Raw genomic sequence first — 27,805 nt, 5'->3', positions numbered from 1 at the left:
TCGCCATTCAGCCACCCAGTACCTCAGCCCTGCTGATGCCTCTGGAATCCCTCCACTCCTCCTGAGCTCTATCACCTCCAACCCAGACTGTCCCAGCGCCGCCTCTGGTGTCTCAAAGCTGCACGCTGCTGTGCACTGCACTAGCTGCTGCCGGTGGCCTTCAGCAGCTCTGCACACTGCTAAAACTCAGCAAGAAACAAGGTACTCCACAGCCTGGCCCACCTGCCCAGCCTCTCCCCTTCTCCCCATCACCACTTATCCCAGAAATACAGAACTACTTTTTTAAAACAAAGACGACTGCTGACATCCAGAACCTGGTGATGGCTTCGCTGGTAGAGGACGGGATGGAGGAAAAGGAAAGGTAGGGTGACACCTTGTTTCTGACTGGAGCAACCGGGCAGGTAAGAGAACCATTCATGGAGACAGTAACAGGAGATGAAGCACAAGTATGGAAGGATAGATGAATCCCAGGGGATGAGTGGGGGATAGCAGACCTCCTGTGGACAGCATGATGGGGGCAGAAATCACCTGCAACCATATCCTAGTAGATAAGTAACCCTTAAAAGCAAACATCAGGGCTGAAAGATACAGCACCCTCCCACATACACACCAGTCCTCTGCTGGAATCCCAGAGGACCCAACCTGGGCTTTATCTTTTTTATTTATTTATTTATTTTTTTTGAGACAGAGTCTTGCTCTGTCGCCCAGGCTGGAGTGCAGTGGTGCGATCTCGGCTCACTGCAAGTGCTGCCTCCCAGGTTCACACCATTCTCCTGCCTCAGCCTCCCGAGTAGCTGGTACTACAGGCGCCCACCACCATGCCCAGCTAATTTTTTTGTATTTTTAGCAGAGACAGGGTTTCACCATGTTAGCCAGGATGGTCTCAATCTCCTGACCGCATGATCCACCCACCTCGGCCTCCCAAAGTGCTGGGATTACAGGCGTGAGCCACCGCGCCCAGCTGGCTTTATCTTTTTAAAACAAAAAAGGAGGGACAAGTACAGTGGCTCACACCTGTAATCCCAGCACTTTGGGAGGCCGAGGCAGGAGGACTGCTTGAGCCCAGGAGTTCGAGACCAGCCTGGGCAACATAGCAATACCCTATCTCTACCAAAAATACGAATTAGCCAGGCATGGTGGCTTGCACCTGTAGTCCCCAGCTACTCAGAAGGCTGAGTTAGGAAGATCGCTTGAGGCTGGGAGGAGGCGGCTGCAGTGAGCTGAGATTGCATCACTGCACTCCAGCCTGGGATACAGAGCCAGATCCTGTCACAAAAGCCATCCCAGGACACCTGGGCTCCTGAATCTGAGCTGATCACACTTACAGGTACAGTCCATGCCTGCTGAGTAGGGTTATGCAGAAGCTATTTCAAGATACTTGAGGGGGGCCAGGTGCGGTGGCTCACGCCCGTAATCCCAGCACTTTGGGAGGCCGAGACGGGTGGATCACCTGAGGTCAGGAGTTCGAACCAGCCTGGCCAACAGAGTGAAACCCCATTTCTACTAAAAATACAAAATATTAGCTGGGCGTGGTGGTGGGTGCCTGTAATCCTAGCTACTTGGGAGGCTGAGGCAGGAGAATTGCTTGAACCCGGGAGGCAGAGGTTGCAGTGAGCTGAGATCATTACACTCCAGCCTGGGCAACAAGAGCAAAACTCTGTCTCTCAAAAAAAAAAAAAAAAAGAAAGAAAAAAAGCTACTTGAGGGATATTGAGGGATATGGATAGAAGGGAAATGGAAATAACTTTCCCTAGGAATTTCAATTTCTACAACACCTTTTAAGAACTTTTGCTCACAGGGTATGGGAAGTTAAGGATCACCTAAAATTCCAGAAAACAACAAGAACAACATTTTCTTGGTGCTAAAAAAAAAAAAAAAGCATATGAACGAAAGATAGTATACTGCCCCGCAGCTCTTACGGGACTTCTTCCTTTTTAAAGAGCTTTCCCACGCATTAGCACTCCCGAGCCTTGTAAAACCTCTGAATAAGAGGTCAGAGCAGAGACAGCTTACAAAAGGCACACCCAGACCTCTTAAAAAAGACAACCTGCCAATGTGGTGACTCAATTCTGTAATCCCAGCACTTTAGGAGGCTGAGGCTGGTGGATCACTTGAGGCCAGGAGTTCAAGACCAGTCTGGCCAACAGGGTAAAACCCCATCTCTACAAAATAGCCAGGCACGGTGGTGTGCATCTGTAACCCCAGTTATTCGGGAGGCTGAGGCAGGAGAATCGCTTGAACCTTGGAGGCAGAGGTTGCAGTGAGCGGAGATCACACCACTGCACTCCAGCCTGGGAAACAGAGTGAGACTCTGACGGGTTGACGGATGCAGCAAACCACCATGGCATGTGCGTACCTATGTAACAAACATGCACGTTCTGCACATGTACCCCAGAACTTATAAAAAAAAAAAAAAAAAATCCTGTTTCTTGAGAAGGGGGCAAAATGACTGTGTGTGACAAGTGATGCTTCAACTTCTTATTCTGTGATTCTTGATGGCCCTTTTGACATTTCACCCCAAATAGCCTGCATGCAACTGACTGGAATGGAAGACACCGAGACTGGGAACAGCTGCCACAGGGCAGGAGGAATGGGGCACCCAAAGAGGACTCAACATGGCTGACCACCTCACAGACTGCCAAAATTGACCCTGCTTCCCTCCACAGGGAGATGGAGAGAAATAGGTTGTACGAATCCTTTGGTTCTATGGAAACAGAATTCCGGAGACACCAAGAAATAGAGACCCCTTCAAGTGTTTCACTCACCCATTATTCCTTTTTTTTTTTTTTTTTTTTTTGAGACAGGGTCTCGCTTGGATGCCCAGGTTGGAGTCCAGTGGCGCAATCTCGGCTCACTGCAGTCTCAACCTCTGGGACTCAGGTAATCCTCCCACCTCCGCCTCCCAAGTAGCTGGGACCACAGGTGTGCACCACCATGCCTGGCCAATTTTTTAAATTTTTTGTAGAGATGGGGTTTTGCCATGATGCCCAGGCTGGTCTCAAAACTCCTGAGCTCAAGCAATTCACCCACCTTGGCATCTCAAAGTACTGGGATTACAGGCGTGACCAACTGCATCTGGCCCCTTTATTCCTTTTTTGTGACAAGACTGTTCTTTGTCCTGTTCCTGCTCACTGCCAGCAGATGGGAGTCTTTAACTGTACAGTCTTGGGCTCCTGAGATTTTACAGAACAAGCTCACACCCATGACTCACAGCTAAACTTCTGCTGGTGCAACCTAGGAACCATTCCGGCTGGAAGGTGCAGCATAAGACACTAAGACCCACAGACAATGTTTTTGCTACGCTTTTAGAGACACGCACATACCTCTAAAACAGAGATTGGCAAACTGCTTCTGTAAAGAGCGAGAAAGTAAATATTTTAGCCTTTGCAGGCCAGATGGTCTCCGTTGTAACTACGCAACTCTGCTGTTATAATTGTCATATGGCTGCTGAAGCACAATATGCAAACAAATGGGAGTGGCTGTCTTCCAATAAAACTTTATTTACAAAAACAGGCTGTGGGCCAGATTTGGCCCTGGGCTACAGTTTGTAACACCTGTTCTAAAAAAGCAAACAAATGTAATATATATATACACATATATATATGTGTATATATATATTTATATTTTACAAGAAACTTCAGACCAAAAAAAAGGCCTTCAGCCCAATATAACTACCAATCAAAACCAAAACATTTCCACAAAGAACTTTCAGACACTATACAGTCTTCCTTCCTCATTACTGACTGACTGCCTTTTTCTTAGGAGGGGTACATAAGCCTCAGGGTACTTTGCTCAGAAATAAGAGGCTCAGATTTATTAGTTATTAATCCATCTACAAGACAGGAGAAAAAAAAAACAAACTGCGAAACAAATCAAAGGGGTCTCAGGTCCAATGGCAGGATCTCTCCAGCGGCCTCTGTTAACACTGACATAGCACATTCTCTCACACTGTACTGTGCTCTGGTTCCTCACACCACACCATGGGACAACTCATTACAAAAACACAACACGTCCGCCTGGCGTAGTGGCTCATACCTGTAATCTCAGCACTTTGGGAGGCTAAGGTAGGTGGATCACTTGAGGCCAGGAGTTTGAGACCAGCCTGGCCAACACAGTGAAATGCTAGCTCTACTAAAAATACCAAAATTAGCCCTGCGTGGTGGTGAATGCCTGTAATCCCAACTACTAGGGAGGCTAAGACAGGAGAATCGCTTCAACCCGGGAGGTGGAGGTTGCTGTGAGCCAAATCACACCATGGCATTCCAGCCTGCGTGAGAGAGTAAGACTCTGTCTCAAAAACAACAATGACAGAAAAACAAAGACACAACAGATCTACAGAAAAGGGAAGGTCACCCTCCTGAAAAACCAGAGGCTGTGTGCAGGGGAAAGAGGAAGAAATGTGGAGTTTAATGGGCAGATTCCAATGCTTGATCCCTGCCCCAGAGCCTCTGGCTGCAGGATCCTGGAAGACAATCTTGCAGTCCCATTTCCTTCATCTGTGCAAAACACCCTTACAGAGTTCTCGAGTTAATTCATGAGGTCACGTATGTAAAAACACTTCATGTTAGTGATTATATCTTGAGAAGAGAATGCAGAGGCAAACAAATACCTACACTCTGTTGAGGTCACTGATTTCTCACTTTAGTAAGAGAAGGGTTGACAGCTCTGATGACCAAAGACCTTCACATCAGGTAAACTGATTAGGGACAAAACAGATAAGCAGGTCTTGGTCAACATCCGCAAAAAATCTGGAGAAACGCACGTACCCATTACTGTCATATGACGGACCTGATAGAACCAAGCAAAATCTGTACAAACCTACAAAAGAAAAAAAAAGCAATTAGTGAGGACTTTTTTTTTTTTTTTCTCAGAGACAAAGTCTCACTCTGTCACCCAGGCTGGAGTGCAGCGGCATGATCTCGACTCACTGCAACCACCGTTCTCCTGGGTTCAAGCAATTCTTCTGCCTCAGCCTCCCGAGTAGCTGGGATTACAGGTGCCCACCACCTCACCCAGCTAATTTCTGTATTTTTAATAGAGACAGGGTTTCACCACGTTGGCCACGCTGGTCTCTAACTCCTGACCTCAAGTGATCTGCCCACCTCAGCCTCCCAAAGTGCTGGGATTACAGGCGTGAGCCACCATGCCCGGCCAATCAGTGAGGACTTTGTAGGGAAACGGTTTGGCTATAAAAACTAAGCCCAGGTGGCCAGGCACGGTGGCTCACGCCTGTAATCCTAGCACTTTGGGAGGCCAAGGTGGGCAGATCACAAGGTCAGGAGATTGTGACCAGCCTAGCCAACACGGTGAAACCCCATCTCTACTAAAAATACAAAAATTAGCCAGGCGTGGTGGCGTGCACCTGTAGTCCAAGCTATTCAGGAGGCTAAGGCAGAAGAATCGCTTGAAGCCGGGAGGTGGAGGCTGCAGTGAGCTGAGATTGCACCACTGCGCTCCAGCCTGGGCAACAGAGCAAGACTGTCTCAAAAAAATAAAATAAAATAACTAAGCCCAGGAGTTAAAGACCACACTCTAGTTTTCTTTCCCTGTGAGAATGTAATTAGACCTGCATTCATACTCTAACAGAGCAGTTAAGAGACCAAATCAGAAAAAGACTACAAAATGGCTTTGCAACATATTGTCATCAGCTAGCCATACAAATCTCCAAATTTTACCCAAGATGCCATTATCCTGACAAAATCTTAGTTACTGTCAAAATTACAAATGTAGGCAGGGCGCAGTGGCTAATGCCTGTCATCTCAGCACTTTGAGAGGCTGAGGCAGGAGGACTGCTTGAGGCCAGGAGTTCAGGACCAGCCTGGGGAACATAGTGAGACCACTGTCTCTACAAAAAAACTTAAAAATCAGCCAGATGTGGTAATGCATGCCTGTGCTCCCAGCTACACGGGAGGATCGCTTAAGCCCAGGAGTTCGAGGCTGCAATGAGCCATGATTGTGCCACTGCATTCCACCCTGGGTGACGGGGTAAGACTCTGGCTCAAAAAAAAAAAAGTTATAAATGCATGCATGGGCTCTCCATTCCAGCAATTCTACTGGTGGAATTTTTCCTCCTGACATATTTCTACTCATACTGAGAGAAATATAAGGGTTTTTATTATAGCTCCATTTGTAACAACAATTAGAGACAACCTAAAACATCTGTCTCTAGGGCCCTGGTGAGATAAAACAGGACTGACAGTCATAGGCGCATCTAGGCAGATGGGACGGGGGTGGGAGACAGGCTTTTGCTGCAGAACTTTTCACATATATATATATATATATATATAAATAATTTTTTTTTTTTTTTTTTTTTGAGACGGAGTCCCGCTCTGTCACCCAGGCTGGAGTGCAGTGGCCGGATCTCAGCTCACTTCAAGTTCCGCCTCCCGGGTTTACACCATTCTCCTGCCTCAGCCTCCTGAGTAGCTGGGACTACAGGCGCCCACCACCTCACCCGGCTAATTTTTTGTATTTTTTAGTAGAGACAGGGTTTCACCGGGTTAGCCAGGATGGTCTCGATCTCCTGACCTTGTGATCCGCCCGTCTCGGCCTCCCAAAGTGCTGGGATTACAGGCTTGAGCCACCACGCCCGGCCAAGGGTGAAAATCTTCCAAAAATGAAATCTAAACACTTGGAGAGGGAGGAGGGGAATTTGAACATACCTTTAATCTCCAGAAGGTGGTATCCATGCCTGCCCCAAGGTTGATGATTTGACAATGACATTCTGTCTTCCGTAGAAACGCCTTTATAAGCTGACTGACACCATGGACTCGAGCAAAATATCCTGAGGGGTGGACACAGAAACAAGCTATCACACAGAGATGACAGAAATTATCCCTGTGAAGCCCACCCCAGCAGAAGAGCAAATCAGAAAGCATGCACCCTTCTGCAGTGTCAGAGGTTAATCTGCAGACTCGATGGGAGAAATAGCAACTTTCAAATTCTCTTTTTGTTGTTGTTGTTGTTTTTGTTAAAGGCATCTGAACCAAGGTAAGTACAATCTATTTCATGAAGCAATTAACTGCCTTTGAAAAAACGAGCTATATTTTTATATATGAAAAATAAGTGTTTTACTTTGAAACGTCTGAAGTCCATCTTGGAAATGTGCCTTTCATGGCTATACTGAAAGCTACTCTGGACTCAGGTAAACCTGAAAATTGTGAGATCACATGAAAAATAATATTATGGGTCAGGACACTGAGCAGATGAATGTTAACACAAAGGAAGCTATATTTGTTATCCTGTTCCCTTCACCTCCACCCTGAATGGGTTAGTCTCTATGTAAAATGGGGGTCACAGAGAAGACCAGCAAATTGTTGCCTAATAAAATGGCTTGCTACTAAAAACACAAAAATGAGCCAGGCATGGTGGTGCAAAACTGTAATCCCAGCTTCTTGGGAGGATGGACCACAAGAATTGCTTGAACCCAGGAGGCAGAGGTTGCAGTGGCCCAAGATTGCGCCACTGTTAAGTTTTCGGGTGGAGGGTTGGGGAAAAGGAGATGGGAAATAAAGAAGAAAAGACCACAAGGTCTGTCTGTGCTCTAAAACTCTGCTGCTCAAAGTATATGCATGGCTGTTAACAGTATGTGCCTATTTTAAGAAAAAAACCTGATAGCATTTAGAAACTTTATTACAATTTGACAGAGAAATTTCAAGTCTGTTCGATCTACTAATAAATGATTTGGAATTGTACATTGTATGTCATTTTCATTTTATTTTTCTAGATCATTTCTATTGTATTTTACAGAGATATCATCCGTGATGGATTGGACATTGGGGGAAATATGTCGTCACCATACACCATTTAGGAGGTACTCCAATTTGGCTGCATTCTAAAGGTTCAAGTCCAGGGTAGAAGAGAGGGGTGCTGCCAGGGCATGGGGTGGGGGTCTTTGCCTGTGCAGCATTTGTTAGGAAATCTTCCTCAAAAGCAGGGGAGGGAATGCAAAATAAAATTGCATGTCCTTGTTTTCAGAAACCACCACTTTAAAATTTCTTGGCATTTCTTATAGAACCCACCTACAGGATCCAACCTGAGGGCCAAGATTCCCTGCACACACAAGAATTATGGTCATTTGGTCAATTTCTCAATCTGGCTGAGAATAAGGCAGGCTCCTGTCTCAAAGCCTTTGACTTCATTGGTGGAAATTATTTGCAGAGCCTAATAGTGTCATTAACACTAAAATAAGGCAACAAAAAGTAATTCTCCATCTCTTCCCTCTCAGGCTTTATACTGCTAAGCCAGAAAGGAGCTGAATGACTACCTTTCCTGCATACTCTGCTGTCTGGGAAAGAGCAACTGGGGACTTAACACATTCAGGCTGCTGCCAAACAAACGTTGCACATGGCACATGCATGTCCAGATACAGACTTCTCTTTACGCTCTGGAGTTTCTAAGGGGCAGGCATCTGAAACAATATTCTAGTTATGTTCTGGAACAAGTTGCCTGTTGGTGCAAGCTTCAAAATAAATAAATACTTAAATGGCCAACCCTATGTATATTGTGAGCTGGGGAGGAAAATAAATCTACTGAAGACTCTTTTTTTTTTGAGATAGGGTCTCGCTCTGTCACCCAGGATGGAATGCAGTGGTACAATCTTAGCTCACTGCAGCTTCGATTGCCTGAGCTCTAGTGATCTTCCCACCTCAGCCTCCCAAGTAGCTGGGACTACAGGCACAAGCCACCACATCTGGCTAATTTTTTTTTATTTTTTGTAGAGACAGGATTTTACCACGTTGCCCAGGCTGGTCTTGAACTCCTGAGCTCAAGTGATCTACCTGCCTTGGCCTCCCAAAGCGTTAGGATTGCAGACGTGAGCCACCACACCCAACTCTGTTGAAGAATCTTTTTTTTTTTTTTTTTTTTTTTGAGATGGAGTCTCGCTCTGTTGCCCAGGCTGGAGTGCAGTGGTGCACTTCCAGGTTCATGCCATTCTTCTGCCTCAACTTCCTGAGTAGCTGGGACTACAGGTGCCCACCACCACGCCCGGCTAATTTTTTGTATTTTTAGTAGAGATGGGGTTTCACCGTGTTAGCCAGGATGATCTTCATCTCCTGACCTCGTGACCTGCCCGCCTCGGCCTCCCAAAGTGCTGGGATTACAGGAGTGAGCCACCGCACCCAGCCCTGTTGAAGAATCTTAAGGGCCAAATCTCCTAAGCCTAGGCCTACTGCTGTCAGCACCTCTGAGCCCTCCTTCATATGAGAATTACCAGGTCTCACAACATTTCCCTCTCACCAGTGGGGAACGTCAACAAAGCTGTAAAAGACCCTCTAGGCTTACAACCCTCAAGCTGTGCAACTGGGCAGAAATCCTCAACTTCCATCCTCAGGGAAGATTCATATACACAGACAAGAGGCGTGAAAACTAAGATATGCTCAGCCTGAAATATACAAAAGCCTTTGGAATGTCTCCTTATAGACACTGGGTTATAGAAGAACCCAATTAAATCCACATAATTAGTCCACACACCTAGATGAGCCATAGGCAACCAACCAAACAGAGGAAAAGTCTGATGTAAACTCTGATAAGAGACTGTCCTCCTCATAACTGTACTATAAAGCAGTTTCTCCGTATTTATCCAATTAGAGTAGGAATACACATCTGAAAAATAAAGCTTTATGTATTTTTTTCATTGGGGAAAAAAAGTGATTACTGATAGGGAGTTTACAGTGAAAGATATTTAAATGGACTTCAAATATATGAAAATGATCTTCAACGTTACCTATAAATAGGAGAAATATTTTTAAAATTGCAATAAGATACCATTTTTCACATGACAGATTAACAAAGATTAGTACTTTTTTTCCCAATTCATTAAATTTAATAAAATTTCAAAAACTCTCATGATTTTAAAGTGGAAGTAGATATTGTGTGTTTTTTTTTTTTTTTAAGTTCCGGGATACATGTGCAGAATGTGCAGGTCGGTTACATAGGCATACATATGCCATGGTGGTTTGCTGCACCCATTAACCTGTCATCTAGATTTTAAGCCCCGCATGCACTAGGTATTTATCCTAATGCTCTCCCTCCCCTTACCCCTTACCCCTCACCCCGACAGGCCCCAGTGTGTGATGTTCCCCCTCCCTGTGTCCATGTGTTCTCACTGCTCAACTCCCATTTATGAGTAAGAACATGCAGTGTTTGGTTTTCTCTTCCTCTGTTCGCTTGCTAAGAATGATGGCTTCCAGCTTCATCCATGTCCTTGCAAAAGAAATGATCTCATTCCTTTTTAAGGCTGCAAACAAGTTTTATAACACATCATGTTGGTGAGGATCTGGTGAAATAAGCACTTTTGCGCACAGCTGGAAAGGGAGCAGACCACGACTCCTTTCAAGAATGAACCCCTAAAACCTCAGGCAGCTGATGAGGTGCTGTTGGGCAGGGAGATGGTCGCTTGCCTCTGTTGATTTCGGGGGCTTTCCTCTCTTTAGACAGTCTCACAAAGTGCTGGATGTAAGGGTCGTGCCAGTAGCCAATGCTTACTGCAAACCTGGAAGGGAGGAAAAAGGAGGAAGGTGAGTAGAGATGGAGTAGGTTCAGGCCAAGGTCCACTGCCAAGTTCCCAGGAACCAGGTCAAGGAACTCGACAAAAACCAACCATCCACCTCAAAAGGCCAAGTGCACGTTTAGTGCCCCGTTACACATGTGAAGACGCAGCCATCCGTTCATCTTTATGTTCACATTACACCACCTATCACATTGCCTACAGTGGGCCTTCTCACTCCCTTTCCTCATATTGCTAATTCACTTCCCAGGACCCTACATAGCAAATAACCTCACTTCATGCTTCATATAGAAGATGTGCAGCCATTTATTCACTCCGCAAACTCATGGCCACAGTTAGTTAATTCCACTAAATGAAAAGGCCTGTGCCCAGAGGAAGGGAGACTCAGAAACACTCGACAAACAGCATGAATTAACCCAAGTGTTTCTCCTGACTCTGTATTAGGTGCCGTCCTCTTACTCCCCTTAGAGAGGTCAGAGTAGGGAAACCAGGAACAAATGAACACAGCAAGCACCAACAAAACAATGTGGAAAATGCTACAGGAGCCTTAATTCTCTCTACCCAGTCTATACCACAAGGAGTTAAGGCTTCGTTTAGCACAGGAAGCCTTCCTGTAACCATGAGTAGAACCAGCTTTAGGATGACTGAGGAGTCATGAAAAGAACCTGGATCCCAAAGGCCATGCTCAGCTGCTCTGGGTCTGTGGACTGCTCTACCTCTGAACATCAATTTTGTGAGATAGTAAGTGTCTTCACCCTTTTAGCCAATGTGAGTCAGGCTTCTGTTACTTGCAGCCCAAAGCATCCTAGTGATACCCTGAGTAATACCCCCATTTCCTGTTGCCTGCTAAGTAAGGTGAAATTTAGGGTTTGGGTGTGTCATGTCTCCGAGCTTCTAGAAGCAGATCATATAGCTTTAAATCTACTACTAAGGCTCATCTCTGGCCTGACTACAGTAAGTGTTGAATTCTGCACAATCTCCAACCTCTTTCATCCACAGGCACCCAAAAAGAAGCACACGTTCAGCTGTTCCATGCAGCAACTCACCACAGAAACATGCAAAATATCCACTAATGGACACAATCTGTTACACAAGCCCAGACTGTCCAAGGAAAACAGCATACCCACACAGTTTTATAACAGCATACTTTAAAAATGTTTTCAAACAGTCATGACCCATTAATACAATAAAATCAGTTTGTTTGTAAATCTGCATTTTTTTTAAATGTCCAACAAAGTAAAATAAAAAATAGGATGCATTACATATAGTAAGGATTAAGACATTCATGACACTTACTCCCGGCTTCAAGTGATTCTCCAACCTCCACCTCCGAAGGTGCTGAGATTACAGGCGTGGGTCACCGTGCCCAGCCTACTTCTGTTTCAAGTGTGTGTTGAGGGTGTAAGTGCAATGAAAAACATATTTTCTCATTGTGGTTGGCAGTTTAGGAAACGCTGATTTCAAAGAAATCATATAGTGTCCTCTAGTGGTAAAAGCCACATCTGCAGTGGAAACAAGAATGATAGCCCAGCAACCCACAGATGAGAATACTCATCCCACAGTTTTAAGGATTGGAAGGGACCTTAGAAATGATCTCATCAACCCTAACATCCAGTGCAAGAACCAATGCAACAACAAGTCACTGCTTGACTACTTCCCCAAGGAAGGCACCCACCCCACTGCTAAGCAGCTCTGCTGAAAAGCTGATCAATTTGCCTCCCTCTGGAAGTCGTAACTTGTTGGACTCTTGGACAATGAAGAGCAGTTCTATCCTCTCACCTCTGGATTCGTCACACTATTCAATACTGAGTTTAGTCAAGGAACATGTGGGTGTCTGCCAAGTGCTAGGCACTGGGGGTACAGCAGTAAACAAGGAGAGAAAGGAGAGAGACAGATAATTACAAGATGATGAGGAATGAAGGCTGTGACTCATAGAGGGGATGAAGGTGACAGGGGAAGGCCTCTCTCAGAAGGGGATGGCCGTGGCGAGCCCTGGAGAATGGGAGAGTCAGGTGTCCAAACGGCATTCCAGACAGGAGGAAGGGCAGGCAGAAAGGCTCGGGGAACACACCTGAGCCTCCAGTACAGAGAGGAGGCAGGGAGGCCGGAGGACAGCAAGAAACTGGAGAGGCCAGAGGGAGAAGCAGGCTCAAGATGCAGGGCCTGGCGGGCATCTGGGACTGACCTCAAGAGCACCCTGTCCGTGGTCACAGTGGTGCACAGTGGTAGAGAGTGGTGAGATGCACGGGTCCATAACACAAACACACCCAGCCAGAAACTCCCACCGGCTCCCACCTCCTAGTGCCCCTAACACTTTCCTCCTCCCACTCTGCAAACCCAGGTGACTGCAATGGGTTTCCATGCACCCTAGGAAGAAGGATCTCACTGTCCAGCCTATCAGAGTGGCCAAGATGAAAAGATTTGCCACCCAGTGTCAGGCAGTGAGGAGGAGAGTGCTGTCGGGGGTTGCCGATGAGAGTTCTGAAGGGAGACAAGTAGCAAGTTTCAGGATGTACAGGACATCAGCTGGAGAGTAAGTGAATCAACTGCTGAACAAACTGGCAACAAAATTGTTATTATCATTTTTTTTTTTTTGAGACAGAGTTTTGCTCTTGTGGCCCAGGCTGGAGTGCAATGGCGTGATGTCAGCTCACTGCAACCTCCGCCTTCCAGTTTCAAGTGATTCTCCTGCCTCAGCCTTCCGAGTAGCTGGGATTACAGGTGCCTGCCACAACGCCTGGCTAATTTTTATATTTTTAGTAGAGATGGGGTTTCATCACCTTGGGCAGGCTGGTCTCGAACTCCTGATATCGTGATCCACCTGCCTCAGCCTCCCAAAGTGCTGGGATTACAGGCGTGAGCCATCATGCCCAGTCCAACAAAACTACTATTTAATCGAACTTTGGAGAGGGATAAGAAAGAGGGCACTCAAGCTGCTGGAATCTTAAACTGGCACAATCATACTGCAAGGCACTGTGATGACAAGTATAAAAGGCCTGAAACACATGCATACACAATGACCACACAATCCCATTTCTAGGACTTAATCCTAAGAAAATCATCAAGAATGGGCACAAAGATTTCTCTGCAGGAACACTGAACACAGAGTGACAGTATCAGGTGAACAAACCCCGTTGCAAAATTGTATGTATAGGATGTTCCCAATTTTGTTAGAGAATACATACACACACAAGGCTGCCCACAGCAGACACCAAAGTGCTAATACACTGTTATCTCTGCACCCTCCATGACACTGTGCATCCAGTTCTGCCTGTCCATTTCCATTACACGTCTCTGCTCCCAAAACCCAGAGAATATCACTTCTATTTGTATATCCTGATTTCACATTTAAAGCCAGACTCAAAGAATCAAACATCTCAGATTTGGAAAGACCTCAAAGATTTTCCCACTTTTCTTTCAATCCACCAATGCTTTCAGTTTCCATGACATTCACATGCCACCTGTTCAATTTAGTGTGTCTTTAAATCACTTTTTAAAAATACCGAGGTCGGAGGTGCTGCCTAATATTTTCTGCTAACACAACACTGTAATAATTAGCTAACTACAAAAATGATAAACATCTGTGTAACACCTAAAATCATCTCTTTCCTCCCATGGGAAAGGCAGATCTGGTCCAACCACCTAATGCTTCATTCAAGAAGCATTTACTGACTGAGTCCTATCTCCACGAGCGTCAACTGGAACGACGGGGCCTTCTTCTGAAAGGTGTGAAATCCCCTCCAACAGCCGTTTCCTCATCTGAGGCGTCAAAGAATGAAAAGGGGCCTCCCTGCTCACCTGGCCTATAAGGATCAAGCCTGGAGTCTCACTTCTTTCATCGACGGTCACCAAGTGCTTACTATGTGCCAGGCATTATTCCAAATGCTTGACAAAATATGAATACACACAAATAGGAACCCTCATAAGACCCTACAAGGCAGGCTCGGCTTTACAGATTGAAGTCAGTTATATCAGCTGTGGAACTTAATTCTATTAACATAGAGAACTGAAAGTTTAATGTAGGTGTTCAAACTTTCTCACCTGGATTTAAATCTGACCCCCCATACACACTTGTTTTTTCCCCTCATAACACTTGAGTTGCTTAAATGATGTGTGTGTGTTTGTACACACCTGTACACATAAGTCATGTGTTGCTTCAAGATGAGGATACATTCTGAAAAAACATGCTGTTAGGTAATTGTTGTGTAAATATCACAGAGTGCACTTACACAAAGCTAGATGGTACAGCCCACTACACACCCAGACTACAAGGTATAGCTAGTCCTCCTAGGCTACAAACCTCTATAGCACACTGTACTGAATAATGCATACAACCATAACACAATGATAAGTATCTAAACATAGCTAACTTAAAAAAGGTACCATATCTAGGGATCACTTGAGGTCAGGAGTTCAAGACCAGCCTGGCCAACATGGTGAAACCCCGACTCTATTAAAAATACAAAAATTAGCTGGGTGTGGTGGCAGGCGCTTGTAATCCCAGCTACTCAGGAGGCTGAGGCATGAGAATCCCCTGAAACCAGGAGGCAGAGGTTGCAGTGAGCCAATATTGTGCCACCGCACTCCATCCTGGGTGGTAAGAGCAAAACTCTGTCTCAAAAAAAAAAGTACCATATCTCAACATAAACACAGAAAAGGTACAGTAAAAATACAGGATAAAACATAAAAAATGGGCCAGGTATGGTGGCTCACGCCTGTAATCCCAGCACTTTGGGAGACCGAGATGGATGGATCACCTGAGGTCAGGAATTCGAGAGCAGCCTAACCAATATGATGAAACCTTGTCTCTACTAAAAATACAAAAATTATCCGGGCATAGTGGCATGCATCTGTAATCCCAGTTACTTGGGAGGCTAAGACAGGAGAATCACTTGAACCCGGGAAGCAGAGGTTGCAGTGAACTGAGATCGCACCATTGCACTCCAGCCTGGGAAACAAGAGTGAAACTCTGTCTCAAAAAAAAAAAAAAAAAAGAAAAAGAAAAAGATAAAAAATGGTACCCCTATACAAGGCACTTGCCATGAATGGAGCTTGCAAGGCTGGAAGTTGCTGTGGATGAGTGAGTGACTGACTGGTGAGTGAACGTGAAGGCCTAGGATATTGCTTTACACTATTATAAGCTTTCAAAACAATGTACACTCAGGCTACACTAAACTTTTACAATTTTTCTTTCTCTAATAAGTTAATCTTGGCTTACTGTAGTTTACTTAAATTTAAACTTTTTCAACTTTTTACTCTTTTATAATAACAGGTCTACCCTGTAGAGTTTCCTGAAAAGATACTGCTTTCCTGATGAAAGGAAATACACTCTTGAGAGGCAGATGTCCTTTCCTAGGATTCTTTCTTTTTCTTCTTCCCTCCTGGAGCAAAGCTGCTCAAATTGACTAAGAATACTCAGCAATTCCCTGGTAAAAACCTATCCTTACATCTGCAAAACAAGCTGTGGGAATTGCATCTGACTCAATTTGCAACTAAAAGCCTTTGGAAGTCAACATTTTGAGCTATCAGATTGAAAGAAAGCAATTTAGGCCAAGCATAGTGGCTCACTCTTGTAATCCTAGCATTTTGGGAGGCCGAGGCGGGCAGATCACCTGAGGTCAGAAGTTCGAGACCAGCCTGGCCAACATGGTGAAACCCTGCCTCTACTAAAAATACAAAAATTTAGCTGCGCATGGTGGCTCATGCCTGTAATCCCAGCTACTCGGGAGGCTGAGGCAGGAGAATCACTTGAACCCAGGAGGCAGGTTGTGGTGAGCCGAGATTGCACCACTGCACTCCAGCCTGGGTGATACAGCAAGACTCTGTCTCAAAAAAAAAAAAAAAAGAAAGAAATTTAACAGGAAGTCAAGGATGAAACACACACTGCAATGTTAAAGTGTAAGTAAGAATTTAGTGTATAAGGCTGGGTGCAGTGGTTTACGCCCGTAATCCCAACACTTTGGGAGGCTGAGGCGGGTGAGTCACCCAAGGTCAGGAGTTCAAGACCAGCCTGGCCAACATGGCGAAACCCCATCTCTACTAAAAATACAAAAAATTAGCTGGGCATGGTGGTGCATGTCTGTAATCACAGCTTCTCAAGAGGCTGAGACAGGATAATCACTTGAACCTGGGAGGTGGAGGTTGCAGTGAGCCAATATTGCACCATTGCACTCCAGCCTAAGCAAAGAGCGAGAATCTGTCGCAAAAAAAAACAAAAACAAAAACAAAACAATTTATATATAATACAAGTGTTGTCTCAAATCAATGGGGAAATACAGACCATTCAGTAGTTGGTATGGGGACAAATGGCTAATGATGTAGAATAAAATTAATACTACAACCTTACAACACACTAAAAAAGACAGATGAACAATCCAACCATAAAACCAAAGCCAGAAAAATGATAAAAGAAAAGTTACAATAATTGGAAATAGCCTAAGCATGGCCCCAAACTCACAACCTATAAAGGTAAAGATTGTCGGATTTTGTATCATAAAGATTTAGAACTTCTGAAGCGGGCACAGAGGCAAGCGCCTACATCCCAGCTACAAAGGAGACTGAGGCAGGAAGATCACCTGAGCCCGGGAATTTGAGACCAGCCTGGGCAACATAGCAAGATCCTGTCTCAAAATAAAGAAAAAAAGATTTACAATTTCTGAATTATGAAATGTACTGGCCGGGCGCGGTGGCTCAAGCCTGTAATCCCAGCACTTTGGGAGGCCGAGACGGGCGGATCACGAGGTCAGGAGATCGAGACCATCCTGGCTAACACGGTGAAACCCCGTCTCTACTAAAAAATACAAAAAACTAGCCGGGCGCGGTGGCGGGCGCCTGTAGTCCCAGCTACTCGGGAGGCTGAGGCAGGAGAATGGCGCGAACCCGGGAGGCGGAGCTTGCAGTGAGCTGAGATCCGGCCACTGCACTCCAGCCTGGGCGACAGAGCAAGACTCCGTCTCAAAAAAAAAAAAAAAAAAAAGAAATGTACTGTACGAGTTGAACCAAGAGACAAGCATCAGCTTGACAGAAAATACTGCTACCAAAGCAAAGGCAAAGGATAACTATGCCTGAAATAAAAAGTTCTTACAAATCACTAAGAAAACAACAACCAAACAAGACACGACAAACAGTCCAACAGGAAATAACATGGACTGGAAGCAGTGGCTCGCACCTGTAATCCCAACACTTTGGGAGGTCAAGGAGGGCAGATCATTTGAGCCCAGGAGTTTAAGAGCAGCCTGGGCAACAAAGTGAGACTCCATCTCTATTGGAAAAAAACAAACAAACAAACATAGCCGGGCATGGTAGTGAATGCCTGTGATCCCAGCTACTCGGGAGGGTGAGGTGGAAGGATCACTTGAGCCACCAGGGAGGTCAAGGGTGCAGTGACCCAAGATGGTGCCACTGCTCTCCAGCCTGGGCGACAGAGTGAGACTGTCTCAAACAATAATAATAATCAGGAGAGAGGGTTCACATAAGAAATATCAATGACAGTGAACAGATTTTAAAAGCTCAGCCTCATGAGTGATTATAGGATAGAAATTAAAGAGACAGCCTATTTTCTACCCAGCAGCTGGTAAACAATGAAAGAGACTGAGACTATTCAATAATTAGCATTGCATTCACCATGGGTAGGTACAACTGATATAATATCTTGCAAGAAGCATTTTGCAAAAACTTCTCCCTGGAAATCTATTTCACAAGAAAATTCACACACACGTGTAAAAATGCTGATCACACTATTTTCAGAGCAAAACCAGAGCCACCTAAATGATGAACAACAGAAGAGTGGCCAATGTATGAAACTGCAGAACACGGTGCAGCCATTAAAAACAATGAGGCAGATCTCTGTGAAATGACATGGACAATATGCTCCTATTTGGCCACTGATATGGTTTGGCTGTGTCCTCACCCAAAATCTCACCTTGAATTGTAATCCCCATAATCCCTACATGTCAAGGGCAGGACCAAGCGGAGGTAATCGGATCATGGGGGCTGTTTCTCCCATGCTGTTCTCACGATAGTGAGTTTCACGAGATCTGACGGTTTTACAAGCGACGGGCATTCCCCGTGCTTGCGCTCACTCCGTCCTGCTGCCCTCTGAAGAAGGTACCTGCTTCTCCTTTGCCTTCTGCCATGACTGTAAGTCTCCTGAGGCCTCCCCAGCAATGGGAACTGTGAGTCAATTAAACCTCTTTCCTTTATAAATTACCCAGTCTCAGGTATTTCTTCCTAGCAGTATGAGAACAAACTAATACAGTCATTAAGGAAGAAAAAAAGAACTTACTTCTGTCATTAAAAATATTAATCTTTTAAGAGAAAAAATAATTTGAAATTTATATATATATATATATATATATATATTTTTTTTTTTTTTTGGAGATGGAGTCTCACTCTGTCACCAGGCAGGAGTGCAGTGGTGTGATCTTGGCTCACTGCAACCTCCGACTCCTGGGTTCAAGCAATTCTGACTCAGCCTCCCAAGTAGCTGGAATTACAGGCTTCCACCACCACCCCCAGCTAATTTCTGTATTTTTAGTAGACACGGTTCACCATGTTGGCCGGGATGGTCTCAATCTCCTGACCTCGTGATCCGCCTGCCTCGGCCTTCCAAAGTGCTGGAATTACAGGCGTGAGCCACGGCACCCGGCCAAAACTGATATTCTTGATGTAAAAGTCATCAACTTCGGCAAACACATCCCAAAATTTAATCTGCTCCTTAAGAAAATGAAAACAAGGCCGAGTGTGTTGGCTCATGCCTATAATCCTAGCACTTTGGGAGGCCAAGGTGGGAGGATTACTTGAGGCCCAGGAGTTTGGGACCAGTCTAGGCAACAGGGCAAAACCCCGTCTCTACAAAAAAAAAAAAACAAACAAAATTCAGCCAGCCCTGGTGATGCACTCCTACAGTCTGAGCTACTCGGGACACTGAGTTGAGAGGATCACCTGAGCCCGGGGAGGTCAAGACTGCAGTAAGCTGTGAGTATACCAACCACTGCACTCCAGCCTGGGCCACAGAGTAAGACCTCATCTCAAAAAAACAAAAAGAAAACAAGGCCAGGCGCAGTGTCTCACACCTGTAATCCAAGCACTTTGGGAGGCCAAGGCAGGCGTATCACATGAGGTCAGGAGTTTAAGAACAGCCTGGCTACACGGTGAAACCCCTTCTCTACTAAAATACAAAAATTAGCCGGGTGTGGCGGCACATGCCTGTAATTCCAGCTTCTTGGGAGGCTGAGGCATGAGAATCACCTGAACCCAGGAAGCAGATGCTGCAGTGAGCGGAGATCACGCCATTGTACTCCAGCCTGGGTGACAGAACGAGACTCTGTCTCAAAAAAAAAAAAAAAAGGTAAATAAAAAAAAAAAAAAGAAATCAAACACCATAAAATTTCACTTTATTGATGGACTTTTTTTTTTTTCTTTTTTTGAGACAGGGTCTCACTCTGTCACCCAGGCTGGAGTGCACTGGCACGATCTTGGCTCACTGCAACCTTACCTCCTAGGTTCAAGCAATTCTCCTGCCTCAGCCTCCCAAGTAGCTGGGATTACAAGCGCCCGCCGCCACACCCAGTTAATTTTTTATATTTTTAGTAGAGACGGGATTTCACCATGTTAGCCAGGATGATCTCCATCTCCTGACCTCATGATCTGCCTGCCTCGGCCTCCCAAAGTGCTGGGATTACAGGTGTGAGCCACTGCACCCAGCCTGATAGACAAGTTTTACGGCTAATTCATGTTTAACAGAATGTTCTAGTTCTGAAGTGGCATGTCTTCTCTGGGGATGGAAAGCAGCACCTGCCTTGAAAATATTTCAGATCACAATCTCAACCTTACTCTCTGGGGCACAGCTAAGAAGATGCCATCAGGATGCCGGAAAGGCCCTGGGCTAAGCCGTGAGGAAAAACTTGGCTTTGTGGAGAGACCCTGTGACCTGCTAAAGGGGAGAACATTTTTCCATGCAGTTGAAAATGAGATTAAGTTCTGTAACTTTCACAATGAAATTTCAGCCTTATAAGCCCTGGTCTGCTTCCTAGAACACACAGACCACTAAAAGTCAGTAAAACAGAAAACCAGAATGTTAAGACCTCATCAGGAAACACAATCTTGAACATGTGCACTCAGTTCCTGTCACTGTGGCCAGCTGACAAATACAGCTCACGTGGCGCAAAGGTAGGAATGATCTGTGCTCAGTTCGCGTCTATTCCAGTGGCAGAACACTAGGCACTTTCTAAACTACAACTGGGCCGACGACCACCAAGAAGATGAACAGGGTGTTATAGAACATTTAACAGAAGCTAGATCTTGTCTGCGGGTGTCAGAGAGGCCTCCTGGAGTGAGCCACATTTGAGCTAAGCCAAAAGCCTTGGAGTCATATTGGATCCCTCAGTCTCACCCCATATCCACTCTGCCAGAACATTCTATCAACTCCACCTTCAAAATGCGCCCAGAATCTGATACATTCTCAGCACCTCCATCACCACTATCCTGATCCAAGCACCAGCCTGTCTCACAGGGGACACCCCTATAGCCAACTAACTGATCCTGCCTCCGTCCTTGCCCCTGCAGTCTCCTCCTAACAGAGGCAGAAGCAATGCTGTTAAAACCAAGTCAGGCCACCTCGCTCTTCAGTTCCAAATGCTCCAACAGCTCCCATCCCACTGAGAGGAAAAGTCGGGTCCTTACGAGAGCCTCCCTCGTGTGACCTGCAGCATCTGCCCCCACCTCCTGCGCCCATGCTGTCCCAGATCCATTCTGCCCTCCTCCCCATCCCTCATCCTGGTCTTGTTGCTCCTGGAACAGGTCAGGCCGGCTCCTGCCTCAGGGCATTTCTACTCTCCTGCTTCTCTCTGCTGGATACTGCTTCCCCAGACACCCACAGGGCTCACCCCCTGCCCCCTGCAAGCCTTTCCTCTGCACTGACCTCAGTGAGGCCTTCCCTGGCCACTCCATCTCAGATGACAATGCCTTCCAACACACCCACGGCATCTCCCACCATCTTACATGCCACATATTGTGCTCATTTGTTTCCTGGCTATGCCCCACCCACTCCCACTCCAGGAACAATGCTCCACAAGAGCTGCATCCTGTGTTTGGCTCACTTCTGCACTGGCAGGGTGGAGGACAGCACCTCCACAACCGGAGCAGGTGCTCAACAAAGAATGTGGAGCGAATGCACTAACCTAACAGATAATGTGGAACTAAACAGGCAAGGGAGGGTGGAGGAAGCATTCCAGGCAGAGGGAATGGCATGCTCCAGGGCCCCGAGGATGGAAGAAACAGGGCACATTAGATGAACTGAAGGGATGGCGGTGACGGAGGAGGGAAGTGTGGTATGAAGTGAGGCTGGGGAAGTACAGAGAGCAGGCCGGGGCCTGTAGCCCACGTAAGAAATGTTGGTCTTTTTCTAATGGCAACAGGAGGCCATTAAGCTAGGGAGTGACACGATCAAATGGATCAAATGGGCCTTTTACAAACCTCTGGCTTCAGTGTGAGATACAGATTTGGGGGAAGTAAGAGTGATTGGGGGAGCCCATTTGGGAGACTAGTACCATAGTTCAGATCACAGACGACAGAAACAGAGGTTGAGGAAAGTTGATTCCTTTCCTTACTTAGCCAAATAATTCCCTCATCCCCTAAATACTTAGTAGATAAAAGTTAACAGGTCTGGGTGACTGATTGCATAAGAGGGAAAGTAAAAGGGCAGTTCCAAGACAATGCCAATTTTTTTTTTCTTTTTTTTTTTGAGACGGAGTCTCCCTCTGTCGCCCAGGCTGGAGTGCAGTAGCACGATCCCAGTACGCTACAACCTCTACTTCCCTGGTTCAAGCGATTCTCCTGCCTCAGCCTCCCAACAGCTGGGATTACAGGCGCACACCACCATGCCCAGCTAATTTTTGTATTTTTAGAAGAGATGGGGTTTCACCATGTTGGCCAGGTTGGTCTCAAACTCCTGACCTCAGGTATCCACCCGTCTCGGCTCCAAAAGTGCTGTGATTACATGTGTAGGCCACCACACCTGGCCTTAACTTGTGAACTGAATAAACCATGGCACCATTCACTGAGTTGCAGGTTGGGAATGGCAGGAGCTGATATGAAGCAGTTTTGGAAATAGTGAACTGGAGATAATACTGAGACATCCAAGTGGAGATTTCCAGCTGGCGGCCTATCAGGTTAGAGTGAGCAGATCGTGAAAAGGTACAGTATGTATGTCATGCAACAAAGTGCAGATGTTTACCTTGCAGCTGATGGGGAATCAAAAGGTTTTTAGGTGAGTGACAGAGTAAGATTTGCGATCCTGACAATCACCCTGGCCAGCAGGTAAGAGCGCATTGCAACAGATCAGGTGAGTGCGGAGAGCCCAAGCAAGGACTATGGTTGTGGAAAAGAGAGGAAGATGTCCCTTTTGTCACCGACCCCTCTCCCACACAGCTGCCTGGAATTTTCCTAAAATACAAACCAAGATCACACCAGTTCCCCACTCAAAATCCCTTCGAATAAAACCCATACTCCTTGGGACCTTCCATGATTCACTGTCTGAACAGCTTTCTAAATTCTAACGTGCTACCCACTCCCTACTCTCTGTCAAGTTCGCCTAATATACCACTCTACTCCAGTCTCCATGCCTTTGCTCCTGCTACTGTCTTCTGCCCGGCAAACCCCAGTTTCCGGTTTATCTCTTTGTTTTTTGAGACAGGATCTCATTTTGTCACCCAGGCTGCAGTGCAGTGGCGCAATCTCAGCTCACTGCAGCCTCGACCTCCTAGGCTCAAGTGATCTCCCACACCAGCCCCAAAGCAGATGGGACTACTGGCATGCACCGCGACACCAGTTAATTTTTTCTATTTTTTTTTTTTTTGTAGAGAGGAGGTTTCCCCATGTTGCCCAGGCTGCTCTTGAACTCCTGAGCTCAAGTGATCCGCCACCTTGGCTTCTCCAAGTGCTAGGATTACCAGTTTCTCTCTTTAACACCTCCTCCACTGCAGAAAAGAGAAGAGTGGCACTGACCTCGAGGAGCTGGCCTGGTGCTGCGAGCCAGGCCCTAATGTTGTTAGAAGCTGACTGGCACCCACAGGAAGGCCATGCTGTTCTCCTGTTGGACATAAACCACCACGCAGACCACCCACACAAGGGCACTCTGCATCACTGATGACAGGAGACGAAACGAGACCACCTCATCATTTTGTCTAAGCAGAGAAAAATCAAGGTCACTGTGCCACCCACGGAATACCAGACATTTCTTTCTCCCAGCTGATAGAAGTGACTGCGGCTTCTTCACATGTTACAGCTTTAGCCTTACTCCAGCCAAATCTCCTTCCAGAAAAGAGAGAGCTACTGGATAGAATTTTCCCACCTCCTTTCAGTACTCAATACAGAGAAAATCCGACCTTCCCCCAAATCGCCCAGCCAAAGCCCAGATCCTAAATGTCTAACACCCTCTTACTGATGGGACCCACAGTTTTTCATGGTGTGAGTTTTCCCTCCTTGCAATAAGTAATAACCCCAGCTTGCTTAACTACAGGTGTGTTTCTGGTGGTCTTTACTGGAGGAATTCACAACTGTAAAAGTAAGAAAGGATGATTAAGTTTCTTGGGGTGGGGGGGGGGAAGGCCGGGCGCGGTGGCTCATGCCTGTAATCGCAGCACTTCGGGAGGCTGAGGCAGGTGGATCACCTGAGGTTAAGAGTTCGAGACCAGCCTGACCAACATGGTGAAACCCCTTCTCTACTAAAAATACAAAAACTAGCTGGGTGTGGTGGGGGGGGGTGCCTGTAGTCCCAGCTACTCGGGAGGCTGAGGCAGGAGAATCGCTTGAACCCAGGAGGGAGAGGTTGCAGTGAACCAAGATCACGCCACTGCACTCCAGCCTGGGCAACAAGAGCCAAACTCCCTCTCAAAACAAAATTTAAAAAGTTACTTGGGGGAAGTTAAGGGAGTCTCATTCTGAGGGCTCCCATTTTCTATGCTGAGCAATAGCTGATATTATCTTGAGAATAAAAAAGGGGTGGGGTAAATCAGAAGTCTGAAGAAAGTGAAAAACGTCTGAATTAAGTATCTGGAGAAAGGGAGAGTGAGTTGATCTGAGAAACAAACTAGGATAGTCAGGTTCTGTTAAGGGCACAGGTGCGGCTGGCTGACATGATTGTAGTGGCACCAAGCCACCCTACTGTGTGATTTCTAGCACCTGAATTCAAGGCAAAAATGGATAGTTTGGTTAAACCAGCATTTTGGGTCTAAGACCAAAGGACAAGGAAGATAAATGCACTGTCAACAGAATTACTGAGGGATGAAGGATGAACCCTAAGTAATCAATTAAGAGGTAACAGCAGAGGGAACATCTAAAAGATAGAGAAAACCACTGAGGTGCTAAGAAGAAATGGGCACAGCATGGGAAACAGAAAATAACTGGTCAAGCAACTTGGAAAAAGGGGTCAGGGCTGTAGAGTGTTGCACTCTCATCTGTGAGGCAGTGCAGGATCAGGATAAAAGCACAGGGTATCACGGTGGGAAAGGGAGACAGAATCAGATAGGAAGAGGTGATTACTACAAACCAGGTGTTCAAGAAATTGAGTGCCCCATGCATAGGCTCCATGTGGATGCTGAGGTCACCTAAGGTGAAGTCATGAACTGAGGTAGAAGACACTGTGGGCCAAGCACCCCAGTCTTCCATGAATGAGGTGAATGACCAGAAGAAGGTGAACAACAGCAACCAGGAGGACTCCAGCTGGGCAGGAAGGATCTCCATGGAATGAGAGGGGGGACACACACAGGAGGACACAAAGCTCAAACCCCTAATCCTGAGATACACAGGGGACGAGAAGAATGAGGAGCCACAGGAGAGGGCTTCAAGATGGGATATTCCTGGGGAAGGGTCAGGATGAAGGCAAAAGGAGGGAGGGAATGGCTAAGGAGTGGCTAACAAAACAGAAGCTGATGTTGATTATCGGGTGGTAACTGCAGAGGACACAGTAAGGGGTTGGTGGGATGGCTGGGTCATAGGTAAACAAAAGAGGGAGAACAGACTCAGTGGCATAGCATGATAGACATCATAAGGAAAGCAGAGAAGGGAAGGGAAGGAGAGTGCATGAAAAGAGCTCAATTGATACCTACTGAGTCAAATGGAATTAGTGTAAACCTAATATATCCAACCAGAAAATTTCTGATACCACAAGTCCAGGATCATAATGATGATAACGGTTTGACGACCATGAGGGGTGGTGATGACAGTAACTACCAATTCTGAACACCTCCAGTATGCCAAGCACTGTTCAAACACTCCACATTTCACCTGCACAGCAATCCTCTGAGACAGGTAACATCCTCCTTATCCCCAGAAGGGCTCTGTACCAAAGGAGGAAGAAAACTAAACAGAAGTAAAAGATTTATAGGTGCCCCAGAAGGCTGACTGGCTTTTTATTTTATAGCTACAACTCACTCAGGGCAGCAGGAACCACCCTAACTCATAGCTCCTGCAAATTCAGCAACTATAAACAGTATTCAGCCTGGAGGGAAATCAAAACTAGCAATAATAATTTACTGAGGGCTTCACTTTGTGTCAGATCCTCTGCATCGATAATCTCATTTAATCCTGACACCCATAAAGGTTACCTTTATTATCACTGTTTTAAAAATGAAAAGACTAGGCTGGGCGGGGTGGCTCATGCCTGTAATCCCAGCACTTTGGGAGGACAAGGCAAGCGGATCACTTGAGGTCAGGAATTCGAGACTAGCCTGGCCAACGTGGTGAAGCCCTGTCTCCACTAAAAATGCAAAAATTACCCGGGCATGGTGGTGTGTGCCTGTGATCCCAGCTACTTGGGAGGCTGAGGCAGGAGAATCACTTGAACCCGGCAGGTGGAAGTTACAGCGAGCCAAGACAGCTGTGGCCAATAGCAAGTGAAAACCACAGAAGAAAAAAGGCTGAGTATAATCCACTCGAATTCACAAATTTCACAAGGGACTGCCTCTAAGACTTTAATACTTGTGTATTTATTGATTTAATCAATCACCACTTACACAGACTACATGCCAGACACTGCTCCAACTGCTCTAATATTAAATATCATTTTTGTCCACGCCCACCTATGATGCATTATTATAGTCCCCATTTTACAGATCAGGAAACTGAGCCACAGAAAGGTTTAGTAATTTCCCCGACTTTATACTGCCAGTAAGTGGCAAAGCTCAGTTTGACAGAGTCTAGCTCCAGAATCCATGCTCTGAGAGTTTAGTCCCCAAGAACCCATAAAAAGTGCACGGTTTAAACCAACACACTGGTTTTCCCCACTCTACAATCACTATGTGGCCTCAGCCTCCTTCTCCCACCTTAAAAGCATTCTTTGAGCTCCTCTAACAGTTCACATTCCTCTGAACACTCTCTTACAACTTTCCTATTTTTCAAGCCTTTTCTTCTCACTTTTTTCTTTTCTTTTTCTTTTTTTTTTTGAGACGTAGTCTCACACTCTCACCCAGGTTGGAGGGCAATGGCGTGATCTTGGCTTACTGCAACCTCTGCCTCCCGGGTTTAAATGATTCTCCTGCCTCAGCCTCCCGAGTAGCTGGGATTATAGGTGCCCGCCACCATGCCCAGCTAATGTTTGTATTTTTAGTAGAGACAGGGGTTTCACCATGTTGGCCAGGCTGGTCTCGAACTCCTGACCTCATGATCTGCCCATCTCGGTCTCCCAAAGTGCTGGGATTACAGGCATGAACCACCGTGCCCGAACTCTTCTCATCTTAAACATCATTAACAAAATTACAACTCTAATGGCACTGTTGTATTTGTCAGCACTCAACACAAAAAAATCATAATTATGTATTTCATAAGTAATTATTAGCTTCCTGTCTCTCTTTTCCAACTAAGCTGTGAGTTCCAGTATGTCTGACACCATATCTGTCTTGTTCTTGATGTATTTCCACCACTGAACTTCTACTAAGCAGCCCAAAGTAAGGGCCTAGCACAAAGCTCTCGAAAATTTTTGTTGAATGAAAGAATCAATGGTGGACACTCAAGTCTCATGTTTTCTCTTTATCTGACATGTACCTCTGCTGGCTACGCCCCCATCTCCACCACCACACCCTTAATTGTGGAGACTTAGTGTGCTACTGGCTCTGCAAGGAGATATTACCTGGCCCTGGGCGGGTTATTTCCCCTCGTCGTCCTGAGTTTCAGGTGCACAACAGGGATCATGCCAACCCCCTAAAGAATGCAACCTACAAAAGAGAGAGAACCTACATCTCTCATCCTCGTAACCCACCGAGGCTGGAGCTAGTATGTGCTTCATGTTGTCTTTCCAGC

General features: G+C 45.9%; 1 protein-coding gene across 9 annotated transcripts in view; it reads right to left on the bottom strand.

Moving 5' to 3' along the window:
* The window catches only part of LCMT1 (leucine carboxyl methyltransferase 1), a 79,033-nt gene that overhangs the window by 50,678 nt on the left and 550 nt on the right, over window positions 1-27,805 (bottom strand). For all 9 annotated transcript variants that reach the window (XR_006694887.2, XR_286871.5, XM_015442161.3 and 6 more), the window contains exons 2-3: window positions 10,404-10,495; window positions 6,663-6,784 (exon numbers count right to left, since the gene is read on the bottom strand). Coding sequence is in view for 7 of the 9 variants with exons in the window: in XM_015442161.3 (XP_015297647.1) it covers window positions 6,663-6,784; window positions 10,404-10,495 (214 nt within the window). In the remaining 2 variants the exon portion in view is untranslated. The remainder of the gene's footprint in view (window positions 1-6,662; window positions 6,785-10,403; window positions 10,496-27,805) is intronic.

Source organism: Macaca fascicularis, chromosome 20 (assembly GCF_037993035.2).
Source record: "Macaca fascicularis isolate 582-1 chromosome 20, T2T-MFA8v1.1".
Lineage (NCBI taxonomy): Eukaryota > Metazoa > Chordata > Mammalia > Primates > Cercopithecidae > Macaca > Macaca fascicularis.
Note: the sequence above shows the minus strand (reverse complement) of the source record. Positions and strands in the feature narration are given on the sequence as shown.